A 25,000-nucleotide genomic window follows, 5' to 3' on the forward strand; every position below is an offset into this window, starting at 1 on the left:
GGCTGGGCTGGGCAAATGTCTGGGAATATTAGTTAACCGCAATGCCATTTAAAAAATTATTATTGCCATTAACAATTCATTTCTAGCTACTGACAAGAGTCAATAGCAGAGCTAAGAGCCATTAATGGTCTAACATGTGGTCAGTAAATGACTGTGAGTGTGAGCCTGTGAGTGTTGTTTCAGCCTAACCCTAACCCCACAGCTCACAGCCTGGCTTGAGGTTTTCTGAATCAGTCTTTATAACACTGCTGTGATTCACTGTACTTCTGTCACAAATGCAGGGCTGGGCAGCTACACACACACTCACACACACACACTCACACACTCACTCACAAACGCATACACACACACACACACAGACACCTACTTACATACTAATCAGCCACACGTGCAAACATACTGGCTACTAAGCTACACACACACACACACACACACAGACTGGCCAAGCTCTGTGATGTTTTCTGTTTTTCTGACGTTGATAAACAGTGTTGAACAATGCTCCACAGTCAAGGAGTGTGACTCCACCACAGCTTATCTGGAACAACACACACACACTTTTCCCATACTTTGAGACTATTTCCATCATTCTCATTCCGTCACGTGTGTGTGTGTGTGTGTGTGTGTGTGTGTGTGTGTGTGTGTGTGTTTCAGGATCAGGAACTCTTCTTCTTCAATGATGTCAGTCCTGGCAGCTGTTTCTTCCTGCCGAAAGGAGCACACATCTACAACACACTCACCGACTTCATCAAGGTACAAACACAAACACACACACACAAACACACACACACACACACACACACATTACTACCACACGAGACGTCACCATGTGACCTCCCCCTGACTCGTGTGACTCACACATGTTTATGTATCTCCTCTTCTCACTCCTCTCTCCTCATCCCCCCTATTGACACTCCTGCGTCCTTCCTTCCTTCCTTCCCGCCTGCTTGTCTGCCTCTTACTCACTTCCTTATTTACTCTCACTTCTGGTTCTCACTCTTTCTCTCCTGCTCTTAATCTCTGAATATCAAATTAATGTATTATTCTGACTTTCCAAATACCCATAGTCGTCATGGCTACACTGCTATATAATGCACATACCATCCCTCTTACTCCTCCTCTGCCTCTCTCTCTCTCTCTCTCTCTCTCTCTCTCTCTCTCTCTCTCTCTCTCTCTCTCTCTCTCTCTCTCTCACTTACTCAAAGTTGCCTTATTTTATAGACCCCTTTCATAGACTGTTACCCATGTCAGAATTATACATTTTAATAATTCATTTATATTTATGTTTATCTATTTATCTGTTAATACATTATATACATCATCCCTATCCCTGTCTCTGTCCCCCTCTGTCAGAGTGAGTATCGGAGACGGGGCTTCAGTGAGGTGGTGACCCCCACCCTGTTCAGCAAGTCGCTATGGGAACGCTCGGGCCACTGGGAGCACTACAGTGAGAACATGTTCACCGTGACCTGTGAGCCGCACACCTACGCCCTCAAGCCCATGAACTGCCCCGCACACTGGTGAGATACGCATCACTTCCTGTTTACTTCCTGTCCTACTCTGTTTAATCACCTCTGCATGTGACCAAAGGGGACTTGTTTACAGGCCTCTACCAGCATGACCCCCCCACATTAGCAAAACCTGTGAACCGAGAACAATCTGATGACATTTAATTCCACTGAATTAAACTGAAATAACAAAAAGATCTGTCAGGGTTTCTCAACATCTTCTTGCACAAGGACCACAGTACAGAATTCCAATGACCAGAGGAGAAATTATATTCTGAATATTTGTATTCATTTTAATCTAAATTCTTTGTGGATATTTATGCCATTATAATTATAGTGATGGAACTTCAGTTGCCTGGTGGTTATGCTTCACCCACTTTATTAAAGGATCCTAATCCAAAAGTGTTTACTCCAGGAGCGAGTACAGGCATTGCACCATCCAAACAGAGCAGAGCAGAGAGTAGAGTTGAGTTTGTGTTGGAGGGAGGGCGAGGCCAGATTGTTTTGTTTGTTGGCAAGCACATTTATGAGTTCACAAACAGTGCAGTCGCTAGAGAGGTGGCTTAAGTGTTGAAGATTCTTGCTCATTCACTTAACGTTTCAGTCACTTTTTAAATGTTCAATGTGTGTGTTTGTGTGTGTGTGTGTGTGTGTGTGTGTGTGTTGCAAGCTCCTCTGTAGGGTAGAAGATCTCACACTCACACACTCAGGCTGTAACTTTAAAAAGTCTGTCTTTCATCTGATTGTAGATTCGATGTTTCAGTCTCTTCACCTTGATTTATGTCACCTCACCTCATCACTGACAGGCTGTCTGTTAATTGGTTGGTGCAAATCCTGGTGATACTGTGATTGGCTAATGATGGTGTCACTCACGTGTGTCTCCGCCTGCAGCATGATGTTCGAGCAGCGGGTTCGCTCGTGGCGGGAGCTGCCTCTGCGCTGGGCGGACTTCGGCGCACTGCACCGCAACGAACTCTCGGGGGCGCTAGGGGGCCTGACCCGCGTCAGGCGCTTCTGCCAGGACGACGCCCACATCTTCTGCACCCCCGAACAGGTACATGTGACATCACCGTGCCTCCATCAGCCCACAGTCTCCCTCTGTGCTGCTAGAGACACACGCATGTGACACACACACACACACACACACACACACACACACACACACACACACACACATACACACAGGCTGACGAGCTACATGTGCATACAGTGTACTTCTACATCCACTTGATCTGGCCCTGATGTGGTCGCCGTCAGCTGCTGTTATGGGTTCTGCTGGGGGAGAGAGACAAACACAGACAGATTTACAGGCCCTTAGTCAGTGTGATGGGGACACACATGAAGGACCTAGAGATCAGAGGAGAAAGAGGGGAGTGAGAGGAAGGAGGGTAGGAGAAGAGAGAGGACAGGAGTGAGACATGTTGACATGTTTTGTGATGAGCGCTAATGTGATGCTATGTGGTCATGCTTCTGAGTGTAATTCAAATTTCATTTCAATGTGTGTGTGTGTGTGTGTAATCCAGATGTTAGAGCAGAAGTGCTGAAAAGTATCTCTTGTCCCCGTATTGATCTATCCTCTGGGTGCCTCTGGAGTAGCAGCCAAAATAAGCAGCGTTTGGCTGAGGTGTTTCATGTGATAGTGTGTGTGTGTGTGTGTGTGTGTCTGTCTGAGTTTCCTCTCACTTTACCTTAAATCACAGGAATGTGCGGGAAAGACACATTCCTGTAATACTCTTTGCTTTAACTCAACGCACGCACACACACACACACACACGCACACACGCGCGCACACACATGCAAAGTGAAAATGCCCCTAGTGCCATTAGCTGTGCTATCTTGTGCTGATTCACTTTAGAGAATAAGATTACCACGCCGTCAAGACCCCCTCAACCCCAACCCCTGCCCTGAGTGGTCAATGGCCCTCTGTCCTCTACACACACACACACAGACACACGCACATACACACACACACACACACACACACACACACACACACACACACACACACACACACACACACACACACACACACACACACACACACACACACACACACACACACCACCCCCTTCCCAACACACACATCTCCCACTCTGTTTTCGTTTGGCAATTTTGGAGAAACATAAATAAATCCATGAACTGATCCCTTGCCTCTCTGGCTCTCTGTCTCTCTCTCCCTTAGTATTTCTGTCTCTCTTTCCTCTCTCCCTCTCTCTCTCTCTCTCTCTCTCTCCCCTTCTCTGGCTGGCTCTTTAACATTCTGTCTTTGTCTTTTTCTGTTTGTTTTTCCCTTGCCTTCAACTCTGGAGCTTTTATTGTCTGTGGTATTCGCCTACATGCCAGGCATTTTTATACTCTTAAGTCTTTGCTCTGACTTTGGATCTCTCTCTCTCTCTCTTTCTTTCTTCCTCCCTCATCCCTTCATAAACTGGACTCGATGCTAATTTATTGCAGCAGCGGCAGCAGCAGCTCAGGGGACCCTGCCATGGCGTTTTGTCCTAAAACACTTACACATGAAATAGATGGAGCTCTTTCAAAGCCAAGGGAAGGGAAACCAAAGACAGGCTTCAGTAATATCCAGTCATCTCCGTACTAATGGGTGACTGGAGTCCCCTTATTATTAAAGACTATTAAAGTAATCTTCAATAACATAACATCTCTCTGTCCCCCCTCTTTTAATTATCTCCTTCCCTCTAACCCTGCTCTCTCTCTTTCTTTCTTTCTCTCTATTGTTTTTCTGTTTCTCTCGGGACAGTTGGAGAGCGAGATCACTTCGTGCCTGGAGTTTGTGAGGAGTGTGTATCGCGTGTTTGGTTTCTCCTTCCACTGTCTGCTCTCCACACGACCCACACCCTGCCTGGGCGAGCCTGCCCTCTGGGACAACGCAGAGATGGTGAGGAGACCACCCACACACACTTGCACTCACACACTCTCTCTCTCACACACACAAACACACACACTCTCTCTCTCACACACACACACACACACACACACACACACACACACACACACACAGACACACACACACACACACACACACAAACTCACACACACTTGCACACACACACTCCCTCACAAACACACACACACACAAACTCACACACACTTGCACACACACACTCCCTCACAAACACACACACACTCTCTCACACACACACACACATACACACACACACACACACACACGCACACACAAACTCACACACAAACTCACACACACTTGCACACACACACTCCCTCACAAACACACACACACACACTCACACACACTCTCTCACACACACACACACATACACACCACACACACACGCACACACAAACTCACACACACTTGCACACACACACTCCCTCACAAACACACTGACACACACACACACAAACTCACACACACTTGCACACACACACTCCCTCACAAACACACACACACTCTCTCACACACACACACACATACACACACACGCACACACACACGCGCACACACAAACTCACACACAAACTCACACACACTTGCACACACACACTCCCTCACAAACACACACACACACACTCACACACACTCTCTCACACACACACACACATACACACACACACACACACGCACACACAAACTCACACACACTTGCACACACACACTCCCTCACAAACACACTGACACACACACACACAAACTCACACACACTTGCACACACACACTCCCTCACAAACACACACACACACACACACTCACACACACTCTCTCACACACACACACACACACACACACTCTCAATCACACACACACACTGTCTCTCCCTCACTCACACATTCTCACCTGGCCTGGCCTTTCGGGACAAGTCCAGAGATTGTCTGGAGACCACACACACAACATGCACACTGCGCACACACAAATACCTGCGCACACACAAATACCTGCGCACACAAAAGACTTAAAGGGAGCAAACACACTACACCCTGCCTTCAGGGGCCACAGCTACGGTACGATGCAAAGAAGGAGTGCAAACAAACACACACACACACACACACACACACACTTACCTCTACACAGTTAACACTGCCACACATATGCACAAGCTACCTGGGGCAGCCAGACCTTTGGATCAATGCAGAGGGAGTGAGACACAACACGTATACACACACCCACAAACACAAAACACATACACACACACACACAGTTAACATTGCAACATATATGCACAGGCTACCTGGGGCTGACAGACCTTTGGATCAATGTGGGGAGGTAGTGAGACTCAACATGTATACACACACAAACACACATCAACACACACAGATGACGCAGGGGGTTACCACGGGGCCTTGGTCCAGGCACTTAACCTAATATTTACATTTTCATGTGGCATTCACTTATACAAAAACACTCACATTACAAGCCTCTTACAAGTTGAGACACGCCTACACACACTCTCACACTCACACACTCACACACTCACTGTCACACACACACACACACACTAGAAAACACTGCAGACTCTCTAATCTGGTATCCAGAATGGAATGTCCTCAGATGGGCACCTCACTTCTCAGAGTTGGAAACACTTCTACTGGTTCGCTTTCAAACACACACACAAAGGCACACACACACACACACACTGATATGCACAAACTCCCATAAAACATTCATAAATTACTTTCAGACACAAACATACAGACAGACCATTAAACACATACATACAGTATCTGTGTGGAGCCGTGTTTTAAGTATGTCAGAATAGACATCATGAATCACACTCTGCTGCCAATTACACTCCACACACACACACACACACACACACACACACACAAATCTAAGCCACCTCAGTTATTCAGTCACCTGCTAGTTGTGTGTGTGTGTGTGTGTTTGTGTCACTCCAGCGTGGTGTCAATCATTTGCCATGTTAAGCTGGAGAATGTAGTGTGTAGATGTGTGGGTTTATTTTTAGCTGAGATTAAATATAAAGAGCTGGTCATGCCCTCGACACTGACTCTCCCTCTATCCCTCTCTCTCCCTCTCCCTTTATCTCTGCCCCCCCCCCCCTTCTCTGTCCACATCTTTCCTCTCTTGAATTTTATTCTGTCCTCTCCACCTGTCCCTGCTAAATTCATCTCTCTTTTCACCCTATTTTTATTTCACCTTGTTTTGGTCTTTCTCACTCACACTCTTTTCTATTTATCCCTCTCTATGACCTTTCTTTCCCTCTCTGTATCTCTCTGTCTCTCTTCACCTCTCATTCTCCCTTTCTACTCTCTCCCTCTCTCTATTTCTATCTGTGTCCCCCTCTGTCTATTTCTATCTATCTCTATATCTCTCATACCTCCCTCTCTCCTTCCCTCTCTCTCCCTCAATCTCTCTCTCTCTCTCTCTCTCTCTCTCTCTCTCTCTCTCTCTCTCTCTCTCTCTCTCTCTCTCTCTCTCTCTCTCTCCCTCCCCCTCTCTCTCTCTCTCCCCCACGAGCAGCAGTTGGAGCGAAGCCTGCAAGGGTTTGGGGAGCGCTGGGAGCTGAACCCAGGAGACGGTGCCTTCTACGGCCCCAAGGTGAGACCGGGGTCAGAGGTCGTGCACTCTGTACGTCTGAACAATAGGGGCTGGGTGTGAACTCCCCTGACCAAAAGTTAGAAATTAGCCTGTTCACACGACTGCCCCACCCACACCCACTCCCACACCCATCCACATCCACCCACACCCATCCACATCCATCCACCCAAAACCTGAAGTTTGAAGTGGGATACAATTTCTTGAAAAGCCCCTTTGTGACTTGATGGAAAGGATGGTTCCTGTGATATCTGTTCCCTTCAGAGCCACGACCTCCCCCTGGCATACACTGGGCTGGTGTTGAGAACCCGGTCTAACTCTGATCAATACCAGATGCTGCCCTGCATCAGATGCCCATTGAGCCGCATTAACCCTTCGTCTCCCTCCTAGATTGAGCCATGTGAACCCTTTGCGTCTCTCCTAGATTGACATTCAGATTTGTGATGCGATCGGCAGACAGCACCAGTGTGCCACCATTCAGTTGGATTTCCAGCTGCCAATCAGATTCAACCTTCAGTATGTGGGGTGAGTTCAGGAGAAACATATCAAGATCTATATCTGGACAGAGACCAGGCGCTCAGTGTTCCCTGTTTACTGGCTTATTGTTATCTCTCTTTCTCTCCATCACCCTCCCTCCCTCCCTCTCTAATCAATTTTGCTGTATCCCTCTCTCCCCGTATCTCTATATCTGTTCCCCTGTCTCTTTCCCTCACAACCTATCCCTTTCTCTGTCTCTCTCTTCCTCGATTTCCCCCTCTTTCCCTCCTTCTTCCCCTTCCTCCCTCTCTTTCTCCTCCCTTCCCTCCCTTCACCTGTGCCCCCCCTTCATCTCTCTCTCTCTCTCTCTCAGTGTGGATGGGTCGATGCATAGGCCAGTTATGGTTCACCGAGCTGTGCTGGGGTCTCTGGAGAGGATGATCGCCATATTGGCTGAGAACTTCGGAGGGAAATGGTGAGTTCTCTGCTCACACTTTCTTCATTTGGATTCCGAGTGAAGGGTTGTGAGCACTTTAAACCAAATTGCCCATGGCACTGCTTTCTCTTCACCCATCGCCTTTCTCTCCCTCCATCTTTCTCTCTGTCTATTTCTCCATCCCTCACTCTCAGGCCCTTCTGGCTGTCTCCAGCGCAGATCATGGTGGTTCCTGTTGGTGGCGATAGTGAGCAATACGCTCAGAAGGTCAGTGGCCTGAAATGTGCCTGCAGCAAAAGTCTGACAAACCACACGTGACTGGTCCCACCACAACAGTGACACACCACAGTGCTGTCATACACACCACATCGTCAACACATACAACAGCACTGATACACACACCAGCTGTGACACACACAAACACACCATATCATTTAGAGTATTAAACCTCCGGGGCCGCAGTATGTGAGGTTAACCAGTCCATCACATTCTTCTTTGGCCTGTGGTCTGAATCTCTAAGAAATTGGCACATCATAAACTCCTAAACTTGTCTGGTTGCATTAAGGTGGTTCATAAGCTCAAGGACGCTGGCTTCATGGCTGACGTGGATGACGATCACGGGACCACTTTAAATAAGAAGATCCGCAGTGCTCAGCTGGCCCAGTATAACTACATCTTTGGTGAGTGAGTAAGGCGGAGTATGAGCGTGTGCTGTGTGTGTTTTCTTTGGGCTGTCTGTACGTCTGACCTGAATACAGCTCTCAGGGGGGAAGTAAAGAGAGTCAGTGTCAGCCAGGAAGCAAACAGGCAGCTTGAGTTTAGAATGTAGAGTGTAGAATTTAGAGTTTAGAGTGTAGAGTTTAGATTGTTATATAGAGTTTAGTGTGTAGAGTGTAGGGTTTAGAGTTGAAAACGCTAGTGTGGAGGTGCTGAGGCGTTCTGTGCTTTAGGTTACAACAATCTTTTCTCCTTCTCACCCTCTTTTTCTCTTGCTGCTCTTTCCCACATTATGTCTTACCCCCTACATCCCTCCTTCTCTTCTATCTATCTTTCCCCCATCAATCCATCCATCAATCTCTCTTTTGTCTCTTTTCCCTACATTGCCCTCATTCGTTACCCCTACCATTTCTTTCTCTCGATCTCTCTCTTTCTCTGTCTCTCTCTCCCTCCTTCCCTCTCTCTCTCTTTCACCCTGCCATTCCTCTATCTCTCGCTCTCCTCTGATTTCTCCTACCATCCCTCTATCTCTCAGTGGTCGGAGAGAAGGAGAGAGGCAGCGGCACAGTGAACATTCGGACGAGAGCTGGCAAGCAGCTGGGTCAGAGGTCACTGGAGGAGGTGATGACGTCACTGAAGGAGCTGCAGGAGAGCCGTAGCAACCACGACGATTTCTAATCACATGCACACACCACACATGAAAAGAGCGAGTGAATAATGGAACCGTATTGTTAAAATAACTTTGATAATAAAATAATTTAATTTGTACTTTGTTGAATTCCGCATTTGTAAGCATCCTCTCCACAAAAGATAGCAGGATCTTTGACACACACACACACACACACACACACACACACACACACACAGTGTTAGTGGCCTTGTGTGTGTGTGTATGCTGGAATTCCCCTGGCTTTCTTTAAACCAGTTAATTCTGTTTTATCTGTCGCTACGCAAGAGAGGAGGCATGTCTGTGAGAACAGACCATACCTTACAAGACTGGAAGAAAGCTAGGCTAGGAGGGAGGGAGTGAGGGATTTGACTAAAATAGGAGAGGGAGCGGATGGCAAGCTGCAGAGAGAAAGAGAGGGGGAGAGAGAGGAGAGTACAGCAGAGGGCAGGGGCCATGGTTGGGTGTTTTGAATGGAAACAGGAAAGCAGCAAAAGGTCAGGGCTAGGATTGGTGAGGGTTTTTTCCCTCTTAATTGGGGGAGGGCAACGGAATGGAAAGGACACAAGTCACAAAGATGACACACACACACACACATGGCTGGACAAGTTTGGGCAGTCTCTTAAGGGTTAGGGTGTGTGTGTGTGTGTGTGTGTGAGTGTGTGTGTGTCTGCCCTTGGCATCCAGAAGTGTGACTTAAGATAGGGGTGAAGTAGGTTTATGTCACGGTCTACAACCCTGCCCCCCACACCCAAACACACACACCCAATTGAAAACACACATTACATATACAGACACCGCTTTATCAGGTGTTCTTTCTTAATATCAAGCTGGAATAGCCCAACTACTCAGTCTACTGGTCACAGTAATGCCTTAAACTGCTGCCAGCATCACTGTTGAGTCTTTATTCACCAATTCTCTGTCATTTTACTGGCTAGGGGAATGCATGTCTGCCTCTCTCCATGAACCTCTTTTACACCCATGCAATGGTGTAGTTTACACAAGAAATGTCATTTGGCAGGTCTCTGCATTTCCGCCAGTAGTGCCAAAGTGATGACATAAACCATTAGGACCTTGATACCCAAGCGTGGACTTTTTTCAAAAGTTAACAGCATCTTTGACACACTCACACACTCTCATAGACACATACACTCTCACAGGCCCAGGCAGAGGGTCCACATTCTGCTTTCACCGGCACCCTTCCGCTGACATACCAATCCTTCTTTATCTGGCCTTTGTTTTGGGGAGTTTAAATGATTTTACGCCCAAGGGCATGGTGCTTAAAGAAGGAAGGGTAGTCCAGTGAACTAGCACCGGTATTGTGAAAGTGAGAGAGGGAGAGAGTGACTTAAGGTTTACGGTGAAGAGTTTAAGATGGAGTAAATGAAGGGAAGGAAAAACTCCTGTGACTGTTGTCTTAAGGTCACCATGAGACATTTCTCAAGGTTCAACACAAGTTCCCCCTAAAAGCAGGTTCACAGGAAGAGCGAGGGATCAAGACAGGTATGTGTTTACACTGAGCTGTGAGTATCGTGTCACATTTGAAAAGGGTGCATTTACTCAAAAATTGACCTGAGGTTGTGGCTGGCGGGAGTGACGGTGTCGGCAAACAAAAAGGGAAGCCCGCATTGTTCTTCGAGGGCACAGCGTTCCACTTATCTCAGAAGCCGTCAGGAGTGGATGATTAAAGGTTGCGTGCTGAAAATAGCCCATGTAGATCTCCGCTGCCCTTCCCTTTTACGTTGTTAAAAATAAACTCATGTGGTTCCCTGCCAGCTTGTCGTGAGTCTAAACTGCCCTAACAATAACAGGAGGTCCGATGAATCCTTCACCAAACAGCGACACATTGACCGAGTCAGGGGCCTCTCCGCCTCCTGAGTGGGGAGGCTGCATGAGACCGGACCGAAGGTTTACTGCATTTATGCGATAATAAGGGTTTGTTTTGAAATGAACAAACAGTTATTGAAACAGCAGTCGATGCCTTTGTATTAAAAATTCGTTAATTAATTGATGTGTTAAATGTGCGCCTGGAAATTGAGTGAAAAGGAGTGCGTGTATGCTCATTTTGAAAGTTGTCCTTATAAACGTATGCCCAGCTTCACTCCTGTAAACCTTTTCACGGGGGAACTTGGAAAGTAAAGAAAGTGAACCCTCAAATTAGAGTTGCTGGCACTATCCATCGCCTCTGGCCCACACGCACCGCTGCTTTTATGTATTCAACCTTCCTCTGATGTCCCTAAGCTCCGATCTCTTTGACGTGAGACCAATTTCCAACTTCTTTGAAATCCACCCTGTTCTCTATTTAGTCTGGCACAGCCTGGAAGCCGGCGTCACCGCAATCATTTCTGGCTGAAGGGTTTATGCAAGCTTCGCACCTTCTGAATGGACAGGAATATTTATGCAGTTTATTTGGCATCGGTGCTCGCCGTCAGGGGTGCCTGCTCACTCGTCGCCTTAAAGAGGGTCCAGCCTCAAACACCATAGGAGCATCTGGCTGTGTTCCGAGTTCTACTATGCCGGCAATGTCCATCGCACACTTAGCTGACCTGTTTTCAGATTCTCTGCCGTCTTGGGGGTGGGATCTGGTGGTCTAAGTACGAAAGTGGAAAACAGAGCACTCTGCATTTGAACAGAGGAAGATGGAGAGACATAAACATCTGTCCAGCGCAAACAGGAACTGGCCGCCGGGCTCAGAGCCTGGCAGTCATGAGGGGGTTAGACATACCTCTGCAATATGTCTGCAATAGGAGATGGCTTACGAGACGTTGAAGGCCCGTGCGAGGCTGAGTCAGATAATTGGGCAGAGAAAGGCAGTGAGAAAATATTCGCGGAATATCATGACAGTTTGCAAGACAGCGAGATCAAGCCCAGTGCTATTTGATAAATATTTACATTGTCGGTTCTCCTGGCAACGCACTGGCCATAAAGTATGAATTTACGAGAAAGATAGAGGGAGACAGAGCGCGTCAGATGTAAGAATGGTCGAACGGTCGCTGCCAGCTTTCTGGAGAGTTTTCCCATTCTGACATGATCCGATACTTTTCTTTTCCTCTTCCAAATACCCATCCAAGTTCTCAGAGCAAGATATGTTTATGAGTCAGTTAAGAAGACTGTGTTTCAGTGGACAAAACCTCACGGTGTGCACGTGTGTGTGTTTTCTCTGAACAATTGAAAAGCTCTGGTTATCCTATGTTTTTGTCAGCCCGTTCGCGTAGAAAAAAAGCTGGAGAACAACTATATTCTCACGCCACCAAGACCAGGAAAAAAAGGTGCGCTCACAAGGAACCAACAGCGGGTGAATCGACCAAGTGATTTATTCTAGTGTGTAAAGATCGCACCGACCCAGTGGCGGCGCCAGGGGGGGGGCTAGGGGGTGCTAGAGCACCCCCTAGATTGGCCATAGCACCCCCATAGCACCCCCAAGAAAATAATGGTTTATTTAGGCCTATTATTGTTATTAAATTTCATTCTGAGTTCTTAATAAAATGTATTGTGTGATAATAATAATTTAATCACAAAAGAAAATAACAGATTGAAATAAACAGATTGTTCACGTAGCACGACACAGACACGTTACGCGTGAACGTGATTGTTCAATGAGTAGTAGGCTAAGTAACAGTAATCCTCGCGAGCGGTCAATTCTAAGTCAAGCGTTCACAAAATCACGAAAATGGATCGGTATTTGATCCGCAAATTTCCTCGAGTTGAATAAGATGTTCAAGAGGAAGAAAAATGCAAGAGGTGTTGGATTCTGATTCTGATGTAGAGGAAGAGGAAGAGGAACATCCTGGTCCAAGTCAACCCTTCACCTCTACTGAGGGCGCTGCTAGCCATGCTGCTAGCACCCTGGGTGACTTAAGCATGAACGCCCAGGATGGTCCGAAAAGACCAATATTACAAAAATGTTGTGGAAAGCTTGCGCTTCACTGCTTGTCAGGGGATCTCACAGCGAGGCCTCATTGAAGATGAGGATTCAGCAAACAGGGGTAATGTCCGCGAGTTGCTATCTGTAATTGGAAAATTTGATAAAACCGTTCAGAAAAAGTTAGATAACAACCCGTCAAATGCAAAGTATGTGCACCATGACGTGCAGAATGAGATCAATGTAATGGCAGAAATAATTAGGAAACAATTAAGGGATGTTTTAAGCATAGTTTTGTGCGCACTTTTTGATCTCTTATTATTGTGGTTTCTATTGGTCTCATTCATGTTTTTATTGATTGTGACCTAAAATAATATAGCCTACACTTTTTGAAAGCATTTCTGACTCTTTGCCTTTTTAAGTTAATTCTATCTGATATTCTAATCTGCCGTCTTTAGTTAGAAGTGTATTGAACTTGGTATGTTTAGTTTAATTTGTCGCACATGGTAGTGGTGACCTGGTAGTCATCTGGCGCAAACTTAAATCCACACACTGAAGTAAGTGAAGTATTTGGGATTACGTTATCTATAACATGCTGCATCCATTTTGACCGTCGGAGATGAACGCAGCTTTGTGCGCGTCCGTCAGAAGTAGCCTAATGATAATACGATCGATTTGAATGACGCTTTTTATGTACCCCAAAGACTCGTTAGAGATCAAACGTCTAAACATATGTGACGATATGGTGAGGAGGTGTTGTAGTAGAGAAAAATGAGACTCATATGCTATCACCCTAAATTCATAGCACCCTCAGTAAAACGCCGAGCACCCCCATAGCACCACCAGAAAAAAATCTCTGGCGCCGCCACTGCACCGACCCGTGAAGATTGTTCTGCTGGTTTTACCCAAACATTTCTGTTTACACACCCTGGATCAGACAGGCTACAGTCGGGCTCTGTGCCAGGAACTATACGCACAGACTAAGGCTCCAGTGGCGGACGGTAGTTCCTCAAGTTCCTTAAAAAGTGAACATAACACCACACCCGATTTCATCCAACCCTGTGCCCCTTTACTAATATCAGCCCTCCGTTGCTGTGTCCAATTATGGGGGGGGGATTTAATACATCTCAGGGAATGGATCGTTCTATGTGATAGTAGCAGTTGCATAGCCTACTGTATTGAATGTAAGCAAGGCAGATGTTGTGGTTAAAAATCCACAATTGAAGTTAATGGGACGCAGGTGGGCTGAGAGACGGTATACGAACTGGATTCATCCATCCCGTTCCACTTCCTCCTCGCATAAAAACGCCAGCAAAATTGTTGCTGTGCGGTTAGTGGGCTTTGCGGTACATTTCACCTATAGACTACAACGGCTCTGTGACCTGTCTTTGTGCTCTAGCCCCGAGTATGTATGTGTGTGTGCCTCTGCTGTGACGGTGCGAAAGAATACCAGACAGACACAGGCTGTTCTGTTTGTTGCTGTTATGCATACATAACTGGCTGGCTAGCCAGCCTGAATAGCAGTGCGTGAATCTCTCTTTGTAGGCATAATTGGAACAAATTCATCAAATAGCTTTGCCAGTCAGCATCCGTCCATAGAGGGCTTTTTTTCCAGGACGGAGTGACCCTGTGACCCCAAGGCCGACCCCCTGCCGTGGCCCCTTTGTCAGGGACGCATGAGACCATAGACTAGCACACAGGGAGTGAAACTGAAATTCTCTGTTAATGTCTCCTCCCCTCCTTCTTTAAGCACTCACACACACTCATACAAATACCTCTACACACAGACACACACTCACACACTCACACATACAGCAACCTTCTCAATGCAGCTGCTGGAATATTGCCGGAATGAAGCAAATATTGACTCCATCTGACCTTGACAAATCTCTTCCTTTCTCTCACCCTCTCCCTTCCTCTCTCAGAGCTTCGTGCTTTTCTTGTGGGCTTGTACTCCCCCCCCCCCCCCCCCCCCCAATCTTCATGCCTCTCTCCTCTTCAACCATCGAAAATGTACTTTCTTTCTCCACCCTTACCATTACCCCCCTCCCTCTAGATTCAATTCAGTTCAAAGTAGTTTTATTATAATGATTGTTTAGATACAGTGATGCTTCAACGACGTTTCAGAAATGTAATGTTACAGTACAACACCAATATTGTAACAGTAATAAACATAATGAGAATATTTACAGTTCCCATCTCCCTGCCTCCCTGATTTTTGTTATTTTGACAACTGTGGCTTCAGTGGGGTGCTACGTACGCTGTTGTTTTGAGTTTGCCTTACATAAGCCAGCTCACCCATAGAACACTTCTCTTCTCAGACCTCCCCCTAGAACATCTGGACAGAAAAATAAAATAACCCTCCTCTGTGTGTTTGTGCCTCTCTCTCTCTCTCTCTCTCCCCCTCTCTTTCGTTTAGTTTTCTCTCCCCTTCTCCGCTTTCCTCTCACTGCTGTAATTTGCTCTCTAAGGACTCTTAGCCAGCTCAGCTCCTACCTGAAAACCCACCACCCCAACAATACACACACACACACACACACACACACACACACACACACACACACACATACACACACACATATACAGGCAATGTACTTACAAACAAACACACTGATAGAATCTAAATGAGCACGCCAAACTTGAAGAAGTAGAATAGTTATATTGGTTCTATCTCACACATACACACACAAACACATACACACACACACACACACACACACACACACACACACACGCACACATACAGGCAATGCACTTATCCAACAAACACACATAGCCACACACACACACAAACAGAAACAGGCACTTACTATTACACATACACACACACAGTCACCCCCCCGCCCCCCCCCCCACCCACAGTTTGACTTGAAACTCAATCACACTCAGTAATAGAGGGCCAACCCATTTATCTTTCCACACCATGACTAATTTCATATAGTGCTTACCTCTAAGCCTACAGGGAAGGGAGGGGGCATTATTTTCCAGGCCAGCTGGGCGGGAGGGTTGGGGGGCAGCTACTGGCCTAAAATAATGTTAAATGAGATTTTGGGGGGGGCCAGGGAGCAGGGGGCAGTTGTAGGGCATAGTAATGCCCCTGGGGGCTGATCTGCCCGACCCTTTGGCAGCGCCTGCTGTCAGCGTTGAAGCGAGACGATTAACAGACTGCCACCACACCCTCTGAGTCGCCCGCAAACCCTGGCATGGCCACGCGCTGCTAGTACATGCCTGCTAATGGTGTGGCTGGTGTGGGCGCTGAAGGTCCCACAGGCCCCGGGGGCCTCCTCGGGCCCTCAGCTCTGCGGGACGGGGTGTCATGGTGACACACACCCCTCCATCACACAATCTTTTCTCTCTCTTCCTGTTTTACAGCTCTCCTTCATGGTTCTCTTCCTGTATTGACAGTCTTCCGTCTTCACCTCTGGTGCCTCAGTCACTCTTTCACTTTCTGTCTCTACCTCCATCTTACTTTCTTTCTCCCTTTCCCTACTCCTTTACCATGATGAAGGAGCAGTTGAGGTATGACTGGATAGTAGTGGATGTCCTTGATCCATATGATGGTTCAAGAAAATAATTTTAAACATAGGCATCTCTCTCTATCTCTCTTTCTCTCTCTGGTTGTTTCTATCTACCACTCCATCTCTTTGGCAAATGAAGACATCACTATGGCGGTGTTAATCCCTGTATTAACACTGACCGTGAGAGATAAACTGTGTGTGAGGTGGAGCGACAATGAGGAATGTACTTTCATGTGATGTATAGCATCTGGTTGTGTAATATTTTTCCAGAAATAGGGGTGCACAGCAGTGTGTGTGTGTGTGTGTGTGTGTGTGTGTGTGTGTGTGTTTGTGTGTGTGTGTGTGTGTGTGTGTGTGTGTGTGTTTGTGTGTGTGTGTGTGTGTGTGTGTGTGTGTGTGTGTGTGTGTGTGTGTGTGTGTGTGTGTGTGTGTGTGTGTGTGTGTGCTTGGCTCTGTGCCACTGGCCTGGACCTGGGAGACATGTGATAAAATATGGACTATGTGTCAAGTCTCAGGTGTCCAAAGGGTGCCGCTGTGATGAGAATAAACTATGTGTGAGAGAGAGAGTGAGAGAGAGCGAGTGAGAGAGAGAGAGAGAGAGAGAGAGAGAGAGAGAGAGAGAGAGAGTGAGTGAGTGAGTGAGTGAGTGAGAGAGAGAGAGTAAGTGAGAATGAGAGAGGGAGTGAGTGAGAGTAAGAGTGAGAGTGTGTGTGTGTATGTATCTTTCTATAGCTATGTACTGTATAAGTGTGTGAAAGCAAGAGGCAGTGAGTGTGTCTGTCTTAAGGTGTGTATGTGTGTGACGGAGAGAGACAGTGAATACACTCATGGTAAAGTGTTTAGAACTGTACCTGATTGAGTGTGTTCCCTTTTCACATCTAAAGGGTAGCTGCAGTGCCCCCCACCCCACAACCATCATGCTGCCAGAATCATTCATGCCCAGCCAAGCAAACACGCCAACGGAGATTTATATCAATTCCATTTTATGTCCCTTATCTGTGTTTGGTCACGGCACATTGGGTGGGTTGTAAGTTTTGGAGGAGCTTTGATATAATCTCTGATGCTAGTGTGTGTGTGTGTGTCTGTATATGTGTGTGTGTGTGTGTGTGTGTGTGTGTGTCTGTCTTTGTGTGTTTGTTTATGATGTTGTTTTTTTACTCCCAGAAACCCCCCTCCACACTGTAAAACACAGAAAGTGTGTTATTTACTAACAATTTGCACTAATCCTCCAGAGAAGTCACTGGGAATCAACTCCATTACAGTGTGGACAGCTCTGCCAGAAGCGGTTCCCCTATAATGGCAGTGTGCTAAATATGTGGCCCATGCCCACAGAGCACACAAACACCATCACATCCGTAGCCTGCTGTTTCATCTCAATCTTGGATGGCAGTTTTTTTACGCATTTAATCACCGTAACCTCAGTCACATTCTGAGTTCTGTGGTCACACACACATGAACGCTATGTGTGCCCAATCCAAAACAATCGGACAGGCAGCCCATATTCCACTTATAAACCATGTTATATGATTAACAACAGCCCCGTTGAGCACCAACGGATGAATCAGTAAACAGCCCTTTTCTTCAGCCTACTAGACTCTATCCAGCACACCCCGTTGGGCATGATGATGGAAATTGTTGTTTAGAAATTAAAGGCCTAACTGGGATAACTAACCTCATAAAGTGAGTTTTGTACATATGCTATGTTATTACATTTTATTATACATATTTCATGCATACTGCAAGCAGTTGGAATAACATTCACTTTGGTTTACCAAACAAATTCTACACCAACTTTTCCCAATAAACTCCTGCGACATTAGTAACACAACAGCCTTATTATTATTCAAAATTATTTGGGACTTATAACAATCTTGTGCAAATCTACAAAGCTGCTTCTAGACTGTTGTATAATCTGCACATTCTGAATCCCTTCTTGCCCCTTCACTCTCCCCGGCAGCCTCACGTCATTCTAGTTTAAAACAAGGACAAAAAAGTTGTCGGGTGAACGATATGGAAAAAAAAGTGAAGCCGTCCCCTCCCCTATACCAGCGGGAGTGAGGCAGAGGGAGAACGTGTGACAGAGGAATAGAGTACCGAGTGAGTGAGGGTTGAGCGCGAGGGAAATCCCTCAGCACTTTCCCACTAAACCAGTGTTAAGTTGTTTTGGACGTTTCCGAGCGACTCTCAAGAAACACTACCGCTCGAACGAGTGACCGTGCGCTTTATTGACCTGATATCGGAAACTCTGAGAGCTGAAGACAGGGCGACAGAATGAGGTGCGGATTTATTTGCAGGTAAGTTCCCACCGCAGTCCGGGACCAGCAGACCTACCAACTCATAAGCACTCTCCTCGCTTTGGTTTTTGATGGGAAACGTGCCCTAAAAAGACGAGGTGCAGCTTCAACCAGCTAAACTTTAGCGTTGTGCGCTCGAGCTTGTGCCATGAAAGAGTCATTGTTTAGGAGAAACTTAAAGCGAATGGAGCGTAATTTCCTGGAGCTCCGCGTTGCCCCTTGGTTACGTTTTCCCGCATGTGCACGGCAAGGTACATGAGGAATCTGCCCTGGGCTAAGGATGGGAAGGATGGCGTAAGTAACGTGTCCATTCCCCGAAGCGCCACTGTAGCGGCTGGTAAAACGTGCACCGAGGCAGGGGGTCGTTACTGCGGCTTCAGCGACCCTGTTCAGCGAGTCTGCACGGCCGGGACTTTTATGTACCTCTTCTAGGGGCCGTAATTGGGAAGCGTGCTGTACTGGGGTTTTGGTGGTGCGGTGGTACAACCGCGGCGAGGAAAGGCTGGTAATTATATGGAGAGAGCGGTACACCAACATTTATCCTTCGGATGCTTTAAAAGTGGACTGTGGTTTCAACCCAATGTCAGCTCTCATTCCATGAAACCATTCTAAAACAGTGATGAAAGTCATAGAGTATCCCTGCAAACACATATCAAACATGTCGTTTTTGTAGCACAAGAAATATGACTACAGAAACATGGATGAGATTTTTATTATGTTCTGCCGTGGACAGAGGGAGGAATGGGGCTGTTAGAGGGAGTCACAAATATTTTGAAAAGCAAATTTGTCAAAATGGCTCAAACATTAATTTGTAAAAACTGAATCAGTTCTTCAGCGTTGGGACAGATGCCTTCTCTGAACCCTCAGAGAAAGACAGGAAAGGAGTTGTTTTTAGAGGGAGCTGAAGCTGGAGCCTCATTTAGTTTTGGGGAAAAACGTGTACAGAAACTAAAAATTCCTCCCCGAAATAAATCGTATCTCCTTAAACATTTAGGTTGTATCTATTAATATATATATATAAACCCTGATGTTGTCTCCATATCCATGCTTTACATAACATAGAGTATAGCTTAGTGTACCCTGAAGGTTTGTCCTAATAAGCTCCGTGTCTCTGCTCTGCTCTGCTCCTTCCCACAGGCTTTGTGTGTTGTGGATGTGTGCGCTGACTGCGCTCTCCCAGACTACGGCTCAGAAACCAGTAAGTGACCATCAACACATTGACACGGGTGGTGTTGAATGCCTCTTGCTCCTGGATGCCGTTGCTCTGGTATGGCTTTATAGTGAGATAGATGCTCAGATAGTTTAACTAGCTCAGGGTTAGACTTGGCCCAGATGTGGAGATGACCTGATCCATACTTGATCAGCTCCAGAACCTTTCCAGAACCGCCTGCTTAGGCCTCAGATGGGCTGGCCTTCTAGGGGCTGGATGTTAGGTGCACTCTGTGGACTCTTTCTGTGGGTCCAGGACATGCACAGTAGGCCCTCTGTCAGTGGACCATGGGGAGACCGTTAGAGACCCGATAGAGCATCACTGGTGGACGTCCATTCAGTGCCTAGCATTTCTAGTGAGCCTGACGGGGCTGTGGCTCAGGCGGCCTCTCTCTCTCTTTCTCTTTCTCTCTCTCTTTCGCTCTCGCTCTTGCTCTTTCTCTCTCTCTCTCTCTCTCTCTCTTTCTTGTGCAATCTCAGCTCTGCGCTCGTCTGGTTAATGAGGGTCTATGCATGAGCTTCAGTTTCCATTGTTTGGATGCTTGGCACTTGCACTTGCACTCGCAATCGCAATCGCTACCGACAGCTTTCCCTGCTCAGCTGAGAATGGGCTCTAACACACACCCACACACACACACATACACACACACACACACACACACACACACACACACACACACACACACATAGTGCGAATATCTTAAAATGCCTGAATATTTTTCTAAAGAATTTTGTCACAAAATTAGTATGTGAATAGTTGTGTTGTTTTTAAGTCCTTTTTGTGAGACTTGTGTTGAAAGTGGCATAGTGACTGAGAACACAGCTAAGCGCTCAAAACTCTAAGGCCCTGACGACTAGGTCAAAGGCCTCAGTGTGTGTGTGTGTGTGTGTGTGTGTGTGTGTGTGTGTGTGTGTGTTCACATTTGTAATTCCGCACACAGTAACAATTTCAGTCAGGAATTTTCCCATGTTTTTGACAGCTGGGCTTTTAATGTCATCACACTGCAGATTGCGCCACTGCTCCATGCGCCCCACCACACACAAACACAAACACACGCACACAAACACAAACACAAACACACACACACACACACACACACACTCAACAAACACACACACACACACACACACACACACACACACACACACTCAACAAACACACACAGAAATGCACACACACAATACAGCCAATCCAAACATGTTGTGTACACACACACACAGGCAGAGACAGGCACGGTCTTGTGCGACCCTAATTCAGATTTGGACGCGATCAGAAGTGGAGGGCTGACCTCTCTGTTTTGGGTACTTTTATACTGAATGGAAAGTTTTGTTCAGTCTTTTTTTTTTCTCTCTCTTTCTTTTCTTCATCTGGGTCCTGCCAGCCGTGAGCGTGGCCCAGAATGCTGTCCCCTGCATTATGAAATGAAAAGCGTTATCTAAGGCCTCTCACACTCACCCCCACTCAACCAGACTCAGCGGGGACAGAAATATGTCACCTCAGACATGACAAATATAATAGGATTTATCAAAGGTTGCAGGTTATTTCAGTAATTACCAGAGGAAGTAAAGGGCGTTTGTGTGTTCACCGCAAAGGCATCACTTTTTTTTTCCAATGAAGGTGTTTCTTTTCATTTTAAGCCAACTCAGGGCCACACTCGTACCAGATTCAGGGGCTAGCTGGCATTGTAAACACCATCATGCTTAATTCTTCTCTTATATATTTATTCTGTAGTTTTCCTGGTAATGCAAATCCTCAACAGCATTAACAAGGAATGATTCATAGTCCAGATTTAAGACTGTTTAGAGAAACGGCCAAATTGCTGTGAATGCGTGTTTGGATGTTTTCAATGTAAAACTAATTGTTTTCCCCTTTACTACTAAATGTTTACGTGGAGTAATTGTTTGTTTGGGGGGGTCTGTGTGTGTGTGTGTGTGTGTTTCTCTGTGTGTGTGTGTGTGTGTGTGTATGCGTTTTTTTCAGGCTGCGGGGCGACGCTCTCGCCAGGCAGAAGGGGAGGAGCTAGAGGGGGTGTGGTCTCCATGGGGGGAGTGGGGGGAGTGTTCTCAGAGCTGTGGTGTGGGCGTGTCTGAGAGAAAGAGGCAGTGCTTACCTCCTCCACAAACCCCGCCTCAGACATGGCCCGGTTCCGCCTACCTGCCCCCAGGTGTCCCAAACCACTCCCCTGTCATCTCAGCCATGCGCCCCTACCACCCCTCCATGTACCCGGGGAACGAAGGGCCCCACTATGGAGGGGGAGGCGTGGCCAACAGGCAGCCATCGTACCCCCCTGACCAGCCAACCAATCCCAACCCTGGACTACCTCTCTACCGTAGTGAGCCGGGAGTGGGCGGGCCCAATCAGCCCAGTCATATGGCTCCTTTCTATCCGCCAGCCAATCAGGATACAGCATCTCTTTACCAACCTTCATCTTACCCATCAGCAGGCTCTTCTCCAGCACTCAGTTACGGCCAATCAGGAAGGCCATCCAGGCGACAGCCCAATCACGGGCCAAGCAGGTCTGAAGGGGGCGGGAGCCGGAGGTCAGTGTCCAATAACCGGGACTCTTTGTCTTTCAGGAGGTGAGTGATATTGGCCCTATATGTGTGTGTGGTGAGAAAAGTGCTCTATGCTGCTGCCTCCCAGATTGTGTCTGTGTGTGTGCTTGTGTGTGTGTGTGTGTGTGTGTGTGTGTGTGAGCTACACGGTCTTACAACATGTTCAGTCATGAATCCATGACTCATAAGAGGCTTCTTCCTGTTTATCTGCCCTCCTCTCAGTGCTTTATCAAACTCAACTGACTGATTACTTTACTGTGTGTGTGTGTGTGTGTGTGTGTTGTATAGGGAGCTGCTCTCAGTTCTGTCTTATGTCTCAGATCTTCCTTCCCCTCTCCTCTCCTCGCTGATGTCGCAGATCTTCCTTCACCCCACCCCCCCCCACAATAAAACTTTAACAAGCTTTATCGGAATGACTGTAGTAAAATAATATTGCTGAAGTAATTAGCAATTAATAAACAAAAAAGATACAGGCAAACAAATACATGGCCAAAGAAATAAACACATACAAATACACACTGAGAAACACTTCCGTCTGTTGTCTATTTGTCTGTAATTCTCTCTCTCTCTCTTCCTCTATCCCTCTCCCTCTATTCTCCCTCTCTCTCCCTTCTCCCCCCCACTCCCTCTCGCAGGTCAAATTCCAACATCCGCCCGGGGCAGTTTGGCTACGGCAGGGTGCCCTATTCTCTGCCACTGCACCGGCCCAGTCGCCACACGCGCCACACCCGTCGCCATGGCAATGCCACTGTCACGCCCGCATTGGAGTCTGAGAGGGAGGGGCTTGCCCTGAGTGACGAGTCTCGTGAGGGGCAGGAGAAGAGAGGGTCCGAAGGGGCTGTGAGGGGACACAGAGAGAGGAGTAAGGAGAGGAGGAGAAGAGAGGAGAAGGAGAAGGAGAAAGAGGAGGAGGAGGTGGAGGGAGGGAAGAGGAGAGCAGATACGGCCTCAACGTCTGCAGCCCCGGCCAGAACCAGCCGACCGGACCGTCTGGACCGACCGCCCCGCCCGGACCGCCCTGCCGTCAGAGAGGGGTCACGGAGGGCAGGCCCGAACACACACACCCGCTCATACACACACACCGCAGACACACACAGGCATGCAGACTCCCACAGACCCACTCACACTCTCACAGACACACACCACAGGGACAGGCCCGGAGCCGGCCAACCTGTGTTGCCACCCCAAAGACACACACCTGGGCAGGTGTCCCCCGACAGACAGGTGAACCGCCGCCCCCGCCCCCCCTACGGCCTGCCCCTGCATCAGCCTCCCCCCGCTCAGTCCCCCGCCGACCCCCCCAGCCACCACCCCCACTCCGGCGGCTGGCAGTCCCCCCCACACGGCCACGGCAGCAGGGAGAGATCGGTCGCCGAGGGCAACTGGAGCCCCCATCTTCCCCCTGGCAACTACAAATGCCCCGGCAAGGAAGTGGAGCACCGCAGGTGTGCTGGAGAGGTGAGAGAAAGCCCTTATGTTCCTCCTGTTTCACACACACACACACACACACACACACACACACACACACACACACACACACACACTGACGTGCCTATTGTAACTACACCACTTTACCACTTTCCCTCTTCCTTTCCACCGCTTTAGTTGCGTGTAGCCATGTAGCGCCTCCTAGTATTAATAAAGCCAATCAGGCTGAGCTCACTTTACAACCAACCATCAAAAGCTTCATGGAAGTAAAGTGATAGGTGAAAATTCATCCTAGTTACCTCAGGACTCCGGAGCTGCATATAAGTAAATTTACAAGACAAACAACTACAACAATTGCAAAACGGGCTTACTCACAGCACAAGGCTGAAAGTGAAGAAATGATAAACACATAGCACAAGGTTTATTTAGACAGAAGTTTAGCATTCAGTAGGGATAACCACGTGGTGGATCTCTGATGTCCAAGGCAAGGATGGAAGCTTTGCCAGGTTGGAAGAAGCTTATCACCTCTGGTCTAAACATGCCCTTGGAGATATGCAGACTAAGTGGCACCTAATATTACACACACACAAGTTACACACACGCAGCAACACAGAAAAGCCATGTTCCTGCTTACATAAGCACATGATTCATACAAGGTAATTATTAATACAAGGCACTTGATTAATACATTCCTAAGTCATGAACAGTGTTTGGAAATGATCTCCATCATGAAGAGCAATGTGTAGGGATAATCAGAAGTCTCGTGAGAAGTAAAGAGCAATGGTAGTGTAGGGATAATCAGAA

General features: G+C 47.3%; 2 protein-coding genes across 2 annotated transcripts in view; both read left to right on the plus strand.

The window, feature by feature from the left end:
- tars2 (threonyl-tRNA synthetase 2, mitochondrial) overlaps positions 1-9,415 on the plus strand; it is a 16,940-nt gene extending 7,525 nt beyond the window's left edge. Inside the window, exons 9-18 of the mRNA XM_080858186.1 lie at positions 652-750; positions 1,351-1,517; positions 2,397-2,559; positions 4,261-4,398; positions 6,958-7,035; positions 7,457-7,557; positions 7,883-7,984; positions 8,140-8,212; positions 8,511-8,625; positions 9,198-9,415. Of these exons, the coding sequence (XP_080714312.1) occupies positions 652-750; positions 1,351-1,517; positions 2,397-2,559; positions 4,261-4,398; positions 6,958-7,035; positions 7,457-7,557; positions 7,883-7,984; positions 8,140-8,212; positions 8,511-8,625; positions 9,198-9,340 (1,179 nt within the window). The 3' untranslated portion in view covers positions 9,341-9,415. The remainder of the gene's footprint in view (positions 1-651; positions 751-1,350; positions 1,518-2,396; positions 2,560-4,260; positions 4,399-6,957; positions 7,036-7,456; positions 7,558-7,882; positions 7,985-8,139; positions 8,213-8,510; positions 8,626-9,197) is intronic.
- A 9,462-nt stretch (positions 9,416-18,877) lies between these two features.
- Positions 18,878-25,000, plus strand: part of adamtsl4 (ADAMTS-like 4) — a 42,979-nt gene continuing 36,856 nt past the window's right edge. The window contains exons 1-4 of the mRNA XM_080858183.1: positions 18,878-19,003; positions 20,141-20,201; positions 22,194-22,792; positions 23,404-24,226. Coding sequence (XP_080714309.1) covers positions 18,981-19,003; positions 20,141-20,201; positions 22,194-22,792; positions 23,404-24,226 — 1,506 coding nt within the window. The 5' untranslated portion in view covers positions 18,878-18,980. The remainder of the gene's footprint in view (positions 19,004-20,140; positions 20,202-22,193; positions 22,793-23,403; positions 24,227-25,000) is intronic.

This window comes from Sprattus sprattus (genome assembly GCF_963457725.1).
Source record: "Sprattus sprattus genome assembly, chromosome: 19".
In the NCBI taxonomy this organism is placed as follows: domain Eukaryota; kingdom Metazoa; phylum Chordata; class Actinopteri; order Clupeiformes; family Clupeidae; genus Sprattus; species Sprattus sprattus.